Source organism: Rhinopithecus bieti, unplaced genomic scaffold, assembly GCF_001698545.2.
Source record: "Rhinopithecus bieti isolate Rb0 unplaced genomic scaffold, ASM169854v2 scaffold_12127, whole genome shotgun sequence".
NCBI lineage: Eukaryota > Metazoa > Chordata > Mammalia > Primates > Cercopithecidae > Rhinopithecus > Rhinopithecus bieti.
The window spans coordinates 132,940-144,834 of NW_016806992.1; the positions used below are offsets into that span (position 1 = coordinate 132,940).

Sequence of the window (11,895 nt, forward strand, 5' to 3'; positions counted from 1 at the left end):
GGGAGGGATTGCATTGGGGAGTTATACATGATATAAATGATGAATTGATGGGTGCTGACGAGTTGATGGGTGCAGCACACCAACATGGCATAAGTATACATATGTAACAAACCTGCACGTTATGCACATGTACCCTAGAACTTAAAGTATAATAAAAAAAAAAAAAAAAGCAGGTATCAAATACCAGGCTTATCCCAAATGCCCAATGTTAGCTGTTCCCATAATCATTACTTTTTATTACAAACTAAAATACAGGTTCCTCTAGATTAGGTTAGGTGGGAGGTGTTTGTGTCTAACTCTGTACGACTCACAGTAGCATGCATTGAATAGATGCTCGTGAATATTCAGTAAAATGAAAGCAAAATGTATTAGTCAACTGGTGGGATGGGGACAGAGGGTACCAAAGGACAGCAGAAGGAGGCTGCTTAGGGTAGCAGGTGGAGGCTGGGAGGCTGAGGGCCTCTCTCGAACCCAGCTAAGCAGCTGTCCTGTTCCCTGGGAGGTACTCAGAATCCCCTCAACAGTTTTAAGAAATAAAAGCTACTCTTCAGCAGTTATGAAACATAGATTTGGGGTGAAAGAGACTGAGGCTGGGAGACCAGTTAAGAAGCCCTGATTATGACCACGGACAGGAGCTGACAAGTACATAAGCTAGAATACTAGTGATGAGATTGGAGAGATGACCACTCAGAAGTCACGCCAGTGATAAGGAACCACTGATAACATGTGGGCTCTACCGCTGGAGCTGTGCAAGGCCATGGTGGAGGGGCCTGGGTGCAGAGAGGCCTGAAGTAGGACTGTGGATGGCAGAGGTGATTTACAGAAGCAGAATGGAAGCATATGGAGACTTTAACAGTGGATGTGGCCATGCCAGTGGGAGCCAGCTGAACAGCACTGGAATGCTGAAACACTGGGACAGAACTGGGTCAGAGACAGGTGCAACATGCAGGGTTACCTACCAAGCGCATCTCCTTCTCCAGCTCAGGTCTCCATCCAGGTACCTGGTCAGTCCATACTCTAGTTGGCACCCAGGGACTGGTCTGGAAACACCCTGCCGCAAAGTACAAAACAGGAAGTGTGTAAACAGAAACTGCAGCTATGTACCCAGACAAATCGCCATAGTCCAAATGGTCCAACTTTCCCAGGGGCCTTCTTCTGCTTCAAGTCCAGGTTTCCTCAGGTTCTCAAGTCCCAGGACAGAGCAGCGCCATGGGGAAGCCCATCAGAGTCTCTCTGTCCCAGTCTGCTCTCTTCGCCTCCATCACTGACTTCTGGTTGCTCATTCCCGCAACACGTCCTGAGCAGCTTCTATGTGCTCAGCCCTGCAGTGGGTGCTGGAGACACACACACACAGTGAATTACACTAGCATGGTTCCTATCCTGCTGGAGCTTAGGGGAAAGTCTAGTGAGGAAGACAGACAATAAACAACTAAACAAATAGGTCTATCATCATCCTGTGATGGGGGTTCAAGGATAGAGAGTAACTGTGTAGGAACTGCCTGGAGGAAGCATCCCAGGAGACCTCTCTGAGGAGGTGACCTTCACACTGCGACCGGGGGCCTGAGAGGAGCCAGCCATGAAAAATCCAGGATACTACCTACTCCTTGAGAAAACAAAATCCACTCCCATTTCCAGAGCTGGGACAAGATGTCAATGAAACCATTAACAGAAAACAGCATTTCTCCTAAGAACACAGTAAGAACACACTGCAGCCATAAAGTGTCAAAAACCCCCTTTGGATGAAGACTCCTTTTTTACTATTTAGAAATTCTGTTCTCTACAATCACAGACTACCAGAAATTTTGCAGTTTGAAGTCTTATCAATTAGAATAAAACATCCCACTCTTTCCTGAAGGATCAAAGTCACTCTGACACAGAGAAGCAACCTCAGTCTCCGAACAGGGCAGAGCTTCAGATAAGGAGTTTCTGGAGATAATCCTGTACATCTATGTTAATCTGGTAGTCTCTAAGGAAAGAGGACCACTTTGCAGTCCAGACTAGATCTTGGCCCCTTTATACTCAGTTCTACATGGCTTTGAGCCCATCAAAATACTACTTCATTTAAATTTGCCTAAACTTCACTCATCTCCAAAATTCTATGATTTTCTTCCTTTTTTTTTTTCTTTTAGAGATAGGGTCTGACTATGTCACTCAGGCTGGAATACAGTGGTGCAATCATAGCTCAATGCAGCCTCAAACTCAAGCAATCCTCTCACCTCTGCCTCCTGAGTAGCTGGGACTACAGGTGCGCATCACCACATCCAGCTAATTTTTGTATTTTTTTTTTTTTGTAGAGACTGGGTCTCATGATGTTGCCCAGGCTGGCCTTGAACTCCTGGCCTCAAGCAATCCTCCTGCATCAGTCTCCCAAATTGCTGAGATTACAGGCATGAACCACTGCACCTGGCCTTTTAAATTTATTTTTATCCCCTCCACAGCTCTACTCACCCTCTGCATCAGTATTCCCTGGAACCTCAACACATTCCAGTACCCCACAGACGCAAGCACACAAGCTCACACTGTTCTGGCGCTCCTGAGCGTACTCCAGACCTCACACTGCTGACTCTCCCAGCAATGGCACACACTTCAGTGCCTCTATGGCTCTAAACCCACAGTAGCTGCCTCTAGGACACCTTAAATCATCTGGCTGCCCCTTCCTAGAGTGTCCTCATGCTCAGGGACACAAGCACACCTCACACCACCTTGACCCTCAGTGCACTGGGCCTCTGACAGTACCAAGACCCTTCCTGTACCACCACCCCCTGCCCCACAGAGATCCACAATCCTCATCCCCGCTAGCAAAGGCTGAGGTCTCCCACCGTCCTCCCTCCATCAGATCCCTCCATGAGGTCCCTCCAGCTCTGCTCCATTAGCATGCACTGGGCTCCAACTACCCAGACATGCACATGCACACACCCACCACAGACGACCCCCACAAGTGCACACACAGCACTAGAGTCCTGCAACCACCTCCTCTCCATAAGCACCCCATTCTCTCCTACGCTGCAGGCCCCCACAGACACACACACAGCGCTAACATCATACACACCCTCATCACCACACACAAGGCCTCAGAAGCCTATTAACACACATCCTGGTACCTCTACCACCCTATTCCCCAAGAGCACACACTGGGCCTCTCTCCAGCCATAACCCCTATTAGCTTGCCTTGGAACTTCCTCAACACCCTACCCCTGTGACACATCCGCGGGTCCCTGACCTGCTCTGCTGCCCACTTCCCTAAGCACATACTGGGCCTTGAGCCTTCCCTGCCATAAGGCTCATCACCACATGCTCCAAGTCCTGCTCAGCCCAGGCCCCCAATGGCAAAGCTCCAGTCTCTCCCCACTCCACCACCCATTCCCACATCCTCTGTACCTCTGACCCCCTGCTCCCTATTAGCACTCATGCCACTTCCATCCCCAGCTCTCTGCACCGGGCCAGGTCAGAGAGGCCCCAAAGGACTCCCGCCCCGTGCCCTCTCAGATGATTCTCTGTCCCTCTGATGGAGATATGCAAGTATCGCCAGTGTGCAGCCTTGGTTATCGCAGTGAGTCAAAAAACATGACAGATGTGTCCCAGGTGGCCTTAGGCTAGCTGGAAGCTCACACTCTCCTTCTCCAAACATGTACCACCTCTTCCCCCACCTTCACTCTCAGCTGATCATCTAACGAGATCATCCTATTTTACCAGAAAAACAGAAGCAATCAGAGAGCATTTCCACCAGTTCCCAAGCCCCACCCCAGGTTCCTGCACTCTCCTATTACTACAAACTGTGTGTTACCATGAAACTGGCCCTGAGCCCAGCTCAGGCAAACCCCACCCCCAGCTCTGTCCTCTCATTCTCTCCAACTCACTGCCACTTCACCCAAACTGACCATATCACAGTCAGCACAGGTGACCTCCACATCACTAAACACAACAGTCAAAGCACAGCCCCAGTCTTCCTTGACCTATCAATAACATTACTGTGATTGATAACTCCCTCCTTAAACGCCTTTTATAATTGGTTTCCAGGAAACTACACTGGCAGCTCCTCATCTCTGAGTCCATTTAGTGGGGTCGCCCAGAGCTCAGAGCTCAGACTTCTGCCACACTCTCTGGGAGAGCTCACCCAGACTCAGGACTTTTCATCACTGCCTGCTGATGACTTCCAAAGGTAAAACTCCATTCCCAGCCTCTCCTCAGAACTCCAGGCTTGCTTCCTTGACATCTCCATGTGGATGTCTGATGAACAACTCAAAAGATTCAAAAAACAACTGAATTTAAAAAATGGGCAAACGGTCAGGCATTGGTGGCTCACACTTGTAATCCCAGCACTTTGGGGAGGCCGAGGCGGGAGGATCACTTGATCCTAGGAGTTCCAGACCACCCAGGGCAACACAGTAAGACCTGCTGTCTACAAAATCTAAATTTAAAAATTAGCCAGGCACGTTGGCATGTGCCTACAGGCCCAACTACTCAGGAGGCTGAGGTGGGAGGATCATTTGAGTCCAGAAGACCAAGGCTGCAGTGAGCTGTGATCGTGCCACAGCACTCCAGCCTGGGTGACAGTGAGACCTTGTCTCAAAAAAATAAATAAATAAAATTTTAAAAATGGGCAAAGGACTTGAATAGACATTTCTCCAAAGAAGATACACTGATGGCCAACAGGCACATGAAAGATGCTCAGCTTCACCAGTCATCAAGGCAAATGCAGATCAGAAGTGTGACAAGATGGCATTTTACACCCATGAGGATGGCTATAATACAAAAATCAGTAACAACACAAGTGTAGGGGGATGGGGAAAACTGGAATCCTCAAACATCACTGGTGAGAAAGTAAAATGCAGCCACTGTGGAAAGCGGTCTGGCCGCTCCTCAAAAGGTTAAGCCCAGTCACCACATGACCCAGCAACTCCACTGCCCGGTGTGTACCCATGAAAACACACACACTCACACACACACTTATACATGAATGTTCACGGAAGCATTATCCACAACAGCCAAACAGTGGGAACAAGCCAAGTGTCCACTGGCAGATGAATGGATAGACAAAATGTGGTACATTCATAAATGGAATATTATTCAGCCATAAAAAATAAAGCACTAATTCATGCTGCAACATGGGTGAACCTTGGAAACATCATGCTCAGTGAAATAAGCCTGACAAAAAGGCCACATGCTATATGATTCCATTTACATGAAATGTCCAGAAACAGCAAATTCAGACCTAGAACGTAGATTTGTGGCTCCCAGAGGCTGGGGGGCAAGGGGTGGAATAGCTGCTAATGGGGATCGGGTCTCTTTTTAGCTAAAATGCTCTCGAATTAGACAGTGATGATGGTTGTACAAGCTTGGGAATATGCTAAATATCACTGAATTGTACACTTTAAAATGTCAAATGTTATGGCTTGTGAATTATATTTTCGTTGAAGTCTCCCCCTAACATTTAAAAAGATAAAAGCATTCCCAGCTCTCAGGCTATGCAAAAACAAGCAGAAGCTGTGGTTGGCCAAGCCCTGCCTTAGGTGACGGCATTCCTCCAGGTCTGCCAAAGACCCAGGTAACCTCACCCATACCTGGGACACTAGCAGCCATCTGAACTCTGATGCTTTCTAAGTCTGCACTGCAGACCAGATCTCTCCTACGCTTCGCTCACTGGCCTATCAAAGTATGGGATGTTCACTGCAGAACTCCCCCGTCCCTACATGACCCTCCTCCAGGGTTCCCTCTGTGATGGGCTCATGACCCAACCACCCGCTCAAGTTACAGACCAGGCATGTGTGACTTGATTCCTCCCTCCCCTAACCTCTAAACCAACCAATTACCACATGCAGTCAATGCTCCTACCAAAACCTCTCTCACAGCTGCTAGCATCTCTCTTTCCTTGCTGCCCTTACCCTCCACTCCCCTGTGTGAGCCAGCAGCACCTCTCACCTGGATTTCCGCAAGAGATTCCCAAGCAGATGCCCAGTTTTTCCTCTCTTGCAGCCCATTCTCAGGATTACACAGCAAGCAGGATCGTTTTTCTTTGTTTCACACAAGAGAAAAATTTTAAAAAATCATAAGCATTCATCCAGCTTTGTCAAGTTACATTGCATCATTTTTTCAGATCTTTTTTTAAAGAAATTAAATATTACAAATAGAGTTGAAGCCCCTCTGGACTCCTCCCCATCCAATTCTACTCCCTCCCAAGAAGTGATCACTATCTTCAAGTTGGTGGACATCAGAGATTCTCAAACTGTGGTCGCCAGACCTGTGGCATCATCGTCCAGGAACCTGGGAGAAATGCAAATTCTTGGGTCCACACTCCAAACCTACTGAATCAGAAATGAAAATCTGTGTTTTAATAAATCCTTTAGGTGATTTGGATGCATGCTAAAGTCTGAAAACCACGGGTGTATATAATTCCTATACATGCTATCTATCTATCCATCTATCTATCTATCTAATAGATCATATCTATTTACCTACCTACTTACCTATCTACTTAAGACATGGAGTCTCACTATGTAGCCCAGGCTAGACTCAAGTGATCCTCCTGCCTCCACCTCTCAAGCAGCTGGGACTGACTACAGTGACGGGCTACCAAACTCCGCTTCCCATACATGCTTTTTATTTTCACAAGCATGTGCCCATAAATCATACATATGTTTTCAAGCTTTATACAAACAGTGATGGGCTGGTATTATCCTGTTGCAACTAGCTTTTTTAAAAGCTCAACATTACATTTCTGAGATTTATCCATGCAGATGCACAAAACTCTAGTTCACTATTTTCAACTGGTTTGACTTTTCCACAATTAGTGAGACAAGCTGTGTACACATCTCCCCAGGCATACATGAAAGTTTCTCTGATACATGCAGGGAGCTATTTTTTTTTTTTTTTTTTTAGAGACAGAGTCTCACTGTATCGCCAGGCTGGAGTGCTATGGCATGATCTCGGCTCACTGCAACTGCAACCTCCAACTCCCTTGTTAAAAGGATTCTCCTGCCTCAGCCTCCTGAGTAGCTGGGATTACAGGCACGCGCCACCACACCCAGCTACTAAAAGTAGAGATGGAGTTTCACTATGTTGGCCAGACGGTCTCAATCTCCTGACCTCAATCTCCTGACCTCGTGATCCGCCCACCTCAGCTTCCCAAAGTGCTGGGATTACAGGCATGAGCCACCGTGTCCGTGTCCGGCCCATGCAGCGAGAGCTTTCTAAAGTACTGATGTGATCCCACCTGGCTTACCATTCAACAGCTCCTCACTCGGCCCACAGGATCAAGTCCAAACTCTTATGTGGCCTCCTGAAATCTAGCCCCTATCTGCTTCCCTAATCCCTCCCTGCACCCCACTCTCTGGCCCCTGAGCTTTCCTCAGTCCTCAAAGGCTCGCTTTCTGGGATACCCAGGCCCCAGCTTCCTCTAGATTCTAAGCACCAAGAGGCCTGGCTGTCTGTCCTGTTCACCACTGCACCCCAGTGCCTGGCACACAGTGGGTACTCAGCAAAGACGCACCAACTGCCTGGTCACTCTGCGCCTCTCCCTTTTCATGACCTCAGCCATAAAGGCTGCTTTCCCTCTCCTGTGTTCACCCCACCGCATCTGCTCTTCCTCTCCTAGCGGCTCCCGTTCTCTGAGGCCCCTCATCTGCCACCTCCTTCTCCAATCCAGGTTTCCCAGCTCAAACCCTGTGGTAAATCCTTTCAACCTTCCAAACCTCCTTACCCCTAACCTCCCACCAATCCTTCCTTGCCACTAGAGGTGGATTCAGGTTTTATGGGGCCTGAGGCTTATACAAGTTGGGACGACGAGTGGTAATTCTTTAAGAATACACAGTTATGAATGTAAAAGTGCTGAGCCTCTTGCCAGAGTTTTGGAAGGTATTTGAGCAAGTGAAGAGGCTAGAGGCTTCATCATAAACCCAGATCTGCTTGTCATTCACCAGCCCCATGTAACTTGCCCTGTCCACTTCTTCATTTCCACTCAAAGGCTGCCAACATCAGCTACAAAACTCTGTGGGACTCTAGAAATGCATATTTTCTAATCCGTGTTGGACCCTCAGCATTACTAAGAAAACCTTTAATGCATTTCTTGTTGAATACAAATTTTACATGCCCCACTAACCTTTTATGTATACCTAAGTCCTCACATTCACTTCTGAATCCTCTCTCAGCAAAAAGAAACCAAACCAAAACAAAATTTAAAAAAAAAAAAACCCAAAATTCATTTGACTTTTATACAATGTCAACTTCACACCAATTCTGTGAAGTGGATGTAATTGTTATTTCCATTTCACAGATAAGACAACTGAGTCAGAGGTGAAGTAATATATCTAAGGTCACTATACACAGAGGAGCCAAGTTTTCTGGACTCAAGCCCATTCCTTCCCCTAAATACCACAATGATCAGGAGTTGAACTAAATCAAACCCAGTATGGTCACCTAGGGGCTGGTCTAGGGGACCCTGGGACTGCCTGTTTCTTAAAGAAGACTTCAGCCCACCTCAGCCCCGATTTGCTTTTTTGTTTCAGAACATATTCTGGAGTAGGCCGCCCAGAGCATAGCATGAGGCTGTGAAGGCAGAAATAAGCAAAAATCGCTGAAATTTACTGGTCCTGAAAACAGCCTGCACATTAAGGAATAAAGACGGTGGGACAGGTTGGGCAGGAGAAATTCAGGCACGATTGATATACAAAGCATTTCTGACACTGATAGGAAGGCTTATTGATAGAGAAAAGCTTGGCTTAAAGAAAAAAGAAAAAGGACAAAACTAGTTTTTACCGACTTATAAGGTATTTTCTACAACTAGGGAAGACACAGAGTAGTGTCATCCAATGCAATTTACAGTAGAATTCCATTGTGCCAGTAAAGCACAAGGTACATTAGAAGGATTATTTTAAATATTCTTAATGTTTATTTAGCCTTAGGGTTCTACAGTAAAGGCAAAGGGTGACAAAAACAAGATTATGCAACAAAAGAGCGAAATTTTGCTTTCTAAAAAAAGAGAAGAATATGATTACACTTAACACCTCCTGGCAACAATGATCTCCTGCAGAATAAACACCCAAAGGCAAACAGCTGAGACAGAGTCCTCGGTCCTTTCTGGTTTTTTTGTTTCTTGTTTTGGTTTGGTTTGGTTTTTGTTTTTTTAAACAGAAACAGCCTCTGCCGGACCCAGTAGCTCACGCCTGTAATCCCAGAACTTTGGGAGGCCGAGGTGGGCGGATCACCTGAGGTCAGGCGTTCGAGACCAGCCTGACCAACATGGTGATACCCCGTCTATACTAAAAATACAAAAATTAGTTGGGCGTGGTGGCGGACGCCTTGTGATCCCAGGAGCCAAGACCGCGCCACTGCACTCCATTCTGGGCGACAGAGCGAGACTCCGTCTCAAATAATAATAATAATGATAATAAAGTAACGATAATAGAAACAGTCTCTCACTCTGTCCCCAAGGCTGTAGTGCAGTAGCGCGATTTCGGCTCACTGAAACCTCCGCCCCCGTCGGGTTCAAGCGATTCTCCCGCCTCAGCCTCCCGAGTAGTTGAGACTACAGGCGGCGCCACCGCGCCCGGCTAAATTTTTTTTTTTTTTTTACAGAGACAGGAGTTCCGCCATGTTGCTCAGGCTGCTGTCGCCTGAGCTCATGCGATCCTCCCGCCTCGGCCTCCCAAAGCGCTGGGGTTACAGACTGGAGCCACCTCGCCCGGCCCTTCTCGGGTTCTTTAACTTCCCGCTACTGCGCAGGGCTGGACGCGGAGGCGGGGGCTGGGCGCGGTGGACCTGGCCGCCCAGGCCAAGCGCAGCCTCCCAGGCAGCCTCCGCACAGGCGGCCGGCGCTGCGGACCGGGCCACGTACAGGCCCCCCGAGAAACCCAGCTGGACGCCCCCTCACCCTTCACCCTCTCGCCCCTCGCCCCAGCACCTACCTGCAGCCCAAGCTTCTGCGCCCCCTGCCACCCCAGGACAGCACGCACTGGGCCTACTGCGCTTGCGCGTTCGGAAGCGCGTCCTGGGCGGGCGAGCGTGACGCTGCTGCCCCCTGGCTTCCTCTTCAGGCCGCGCACTGAAGCCAGAGCTAACGCCTCGGCGGTTCCAGTGCGCACCTACCCAGTCTCCCTCTCTGGCTTCTGCTTCCCAAACTTAGGAGAACGATTTTGCATTGACCCACTATTGCTTCAGCCTGGAGCCAGGCCCATGCAGAGCAGCTGTCAGATCTAGACGCACTGCCAGGCCTTCCAAAGCGTATTCCTCAGATCCCCGGCATCAGCAGGGACCTTGCTGGAAAGGCTGATTCCCCACTCTGGCCCAGACCCGCCACTCGGGGACCCAGATGCCTGAAGTTGGACAATCACTCTGTAAAAGAAACTGTGGGGCTTAGCCCAGACACAGTAAAGCTGAGCTGCACACATCAAGCGCGGCAGACAAGACCTTGGCAAGCCTCCGCGGAGGGGCAGGACTGGGCAAAGGCGGGGAAGTCTGTCGGGGCCGGCGGGGAGCCCCGCCGGGAGCCCAACACGCACTCGGGCACTTGGGAGGCTTGCAGCGTGGAAGTCAGGCTGGGGTTATGAAAAGTCTGGGTTGTGTACATTGGAAGCGTTAGCTGCTTCTACACTGACACACTGAGAAAGTCCAGAATTAAGAAACTAACATGGTGTGGATTAAAAAAAAAAAAAAAAAAAAAAAAAAAGAGCCCGTACTAGCGATCCAAACAGTATTAAAATAACTACCAGAAACGTTTGCCTATCACATGGACAAACAGCAAAAGAACGGTAACACCTCCTGTCGTTATAATAGTCTGAAAGTTTCCTCACACACACAAGTGAGTGTAAATTGGAATTCCTCCTACGGGACCTAGCAAATCCATTTCTAGGAATGTATCCTTCAGAAATAATATGTCTGCGGCAGGGGACTGTGGCTCATGCCTGTAATCCCAGTACTTTGGGAGGCCGAGGTGGGCGCATCACGAGGTCAGGAGATCGAGACCATCCTGGCTAACACGGTGAAACCCTGTCTCTACTAAAAATACAAAAAAGTAGCCGGGCGTGGTGGCGGGCGTGAGAATGGCGTGAACCCGGGAGGCGGAGCTTGCAGTGAGCGGAGATAGCGCCACTGCATTCCAGCCTGGGCGACGACTCAGTCTCAAGAAAACAAGAAAAGAAAAGAAATAATATGTCTGCAAGATGTATGCACAAGAGATCTTGCTGAAGCATTGCTGGTAAAAGATATTTATACTAGACAAAAGAAGAAACCTGAATGTATAACAATAGGGCTTTCTGAAAGAAATTACATTACACATAGCCATGAAAAATGCTGTCTAACGGGTGCACAGTTTCAGTGTGAGAAGATGGTAAAGTCCTGGAGATGGATGGGGGTGATGGTTGCACAACAATGGGAATATACTTAATTCCACTGAACTGTACACTGAATTGTTACAATGGTAAATTTTATGCATCTTTTACTACAATTTTTAAAAAATTATGCTGTAGATCTATATATATTGACAGGAAAGGATATTCATAATACATGGCGGAGACAGTAAGCAATGTCATTTTTTAAAACATGTATTTATAATCATAAATATACATATATATTCCAATGGTTACCTCCAATAGGTAGAATTTGGGGCAATCTAAATTCTCCTTTATGTGGGGAAAAGAAAGAGAGATCAGCTTGTTACCATGTCTATATAGAAGGAAGTAGACATAAAAGACTCCATTTAGTTCTGTATTTGAGATGCTGTTAATCTGTGACCTTACCTTCAACTTTGTCCTTGCAAGAGACATGTGCGAAGGTGATTTAAGGTTAAAAGGATTTTGGGCTGTGCAGAATGTGCTTTGTTAAACAAGTGCCTAAAGGCTGCTTGTGGTTAAAAGTCATCACCATTCTCTTAAATCTCAAGAAAGAGAAAAACATTTGTCTCCT

The 11,895-nt window shown here is 47.7% G+C and overlaps 1 protein-coding gene across 5 annotated transcripts in view; it reads right to left on the minus strand.

Annotated features, from left to right (window-relative positions):
• The window catches only part of POMK (protein O-mannose kinase), a 48,679-nt gene extending 38,705 nt beyond the window's left edge, over positions 1-9,974 (minus strand). For 4 of the 5 annotated variants that reach the window (XM_017879659.1, XM_017879655.1, XM_017879660.1 and 1 more), the window contains exons 1-3: positions 9,900-9,974; positions 5,920-6,011; positions 960-1,051 (exon numbers count right to left, since the gene is read on the minus strand). In XM_017879659.1, coding sequence (XP_017735148.1) covers positions 960-968 — 9 coding nt within the window. In that variant the 5' untranslated portion in view covers positions 969-1,051; positions 5,920-6,011; positions 9,900-9,974. Of the gene's footprint in view, positions 1-959; positions 1,335-5,919; positions 6,012-9,899 lie in introns of all 5 variants that reach the window. The other variant, XM_017879656.1, reaches the window with a different exon arrangement.
• Positions 9,975-11,895: the final 1,921 nt, after the last annotated feature.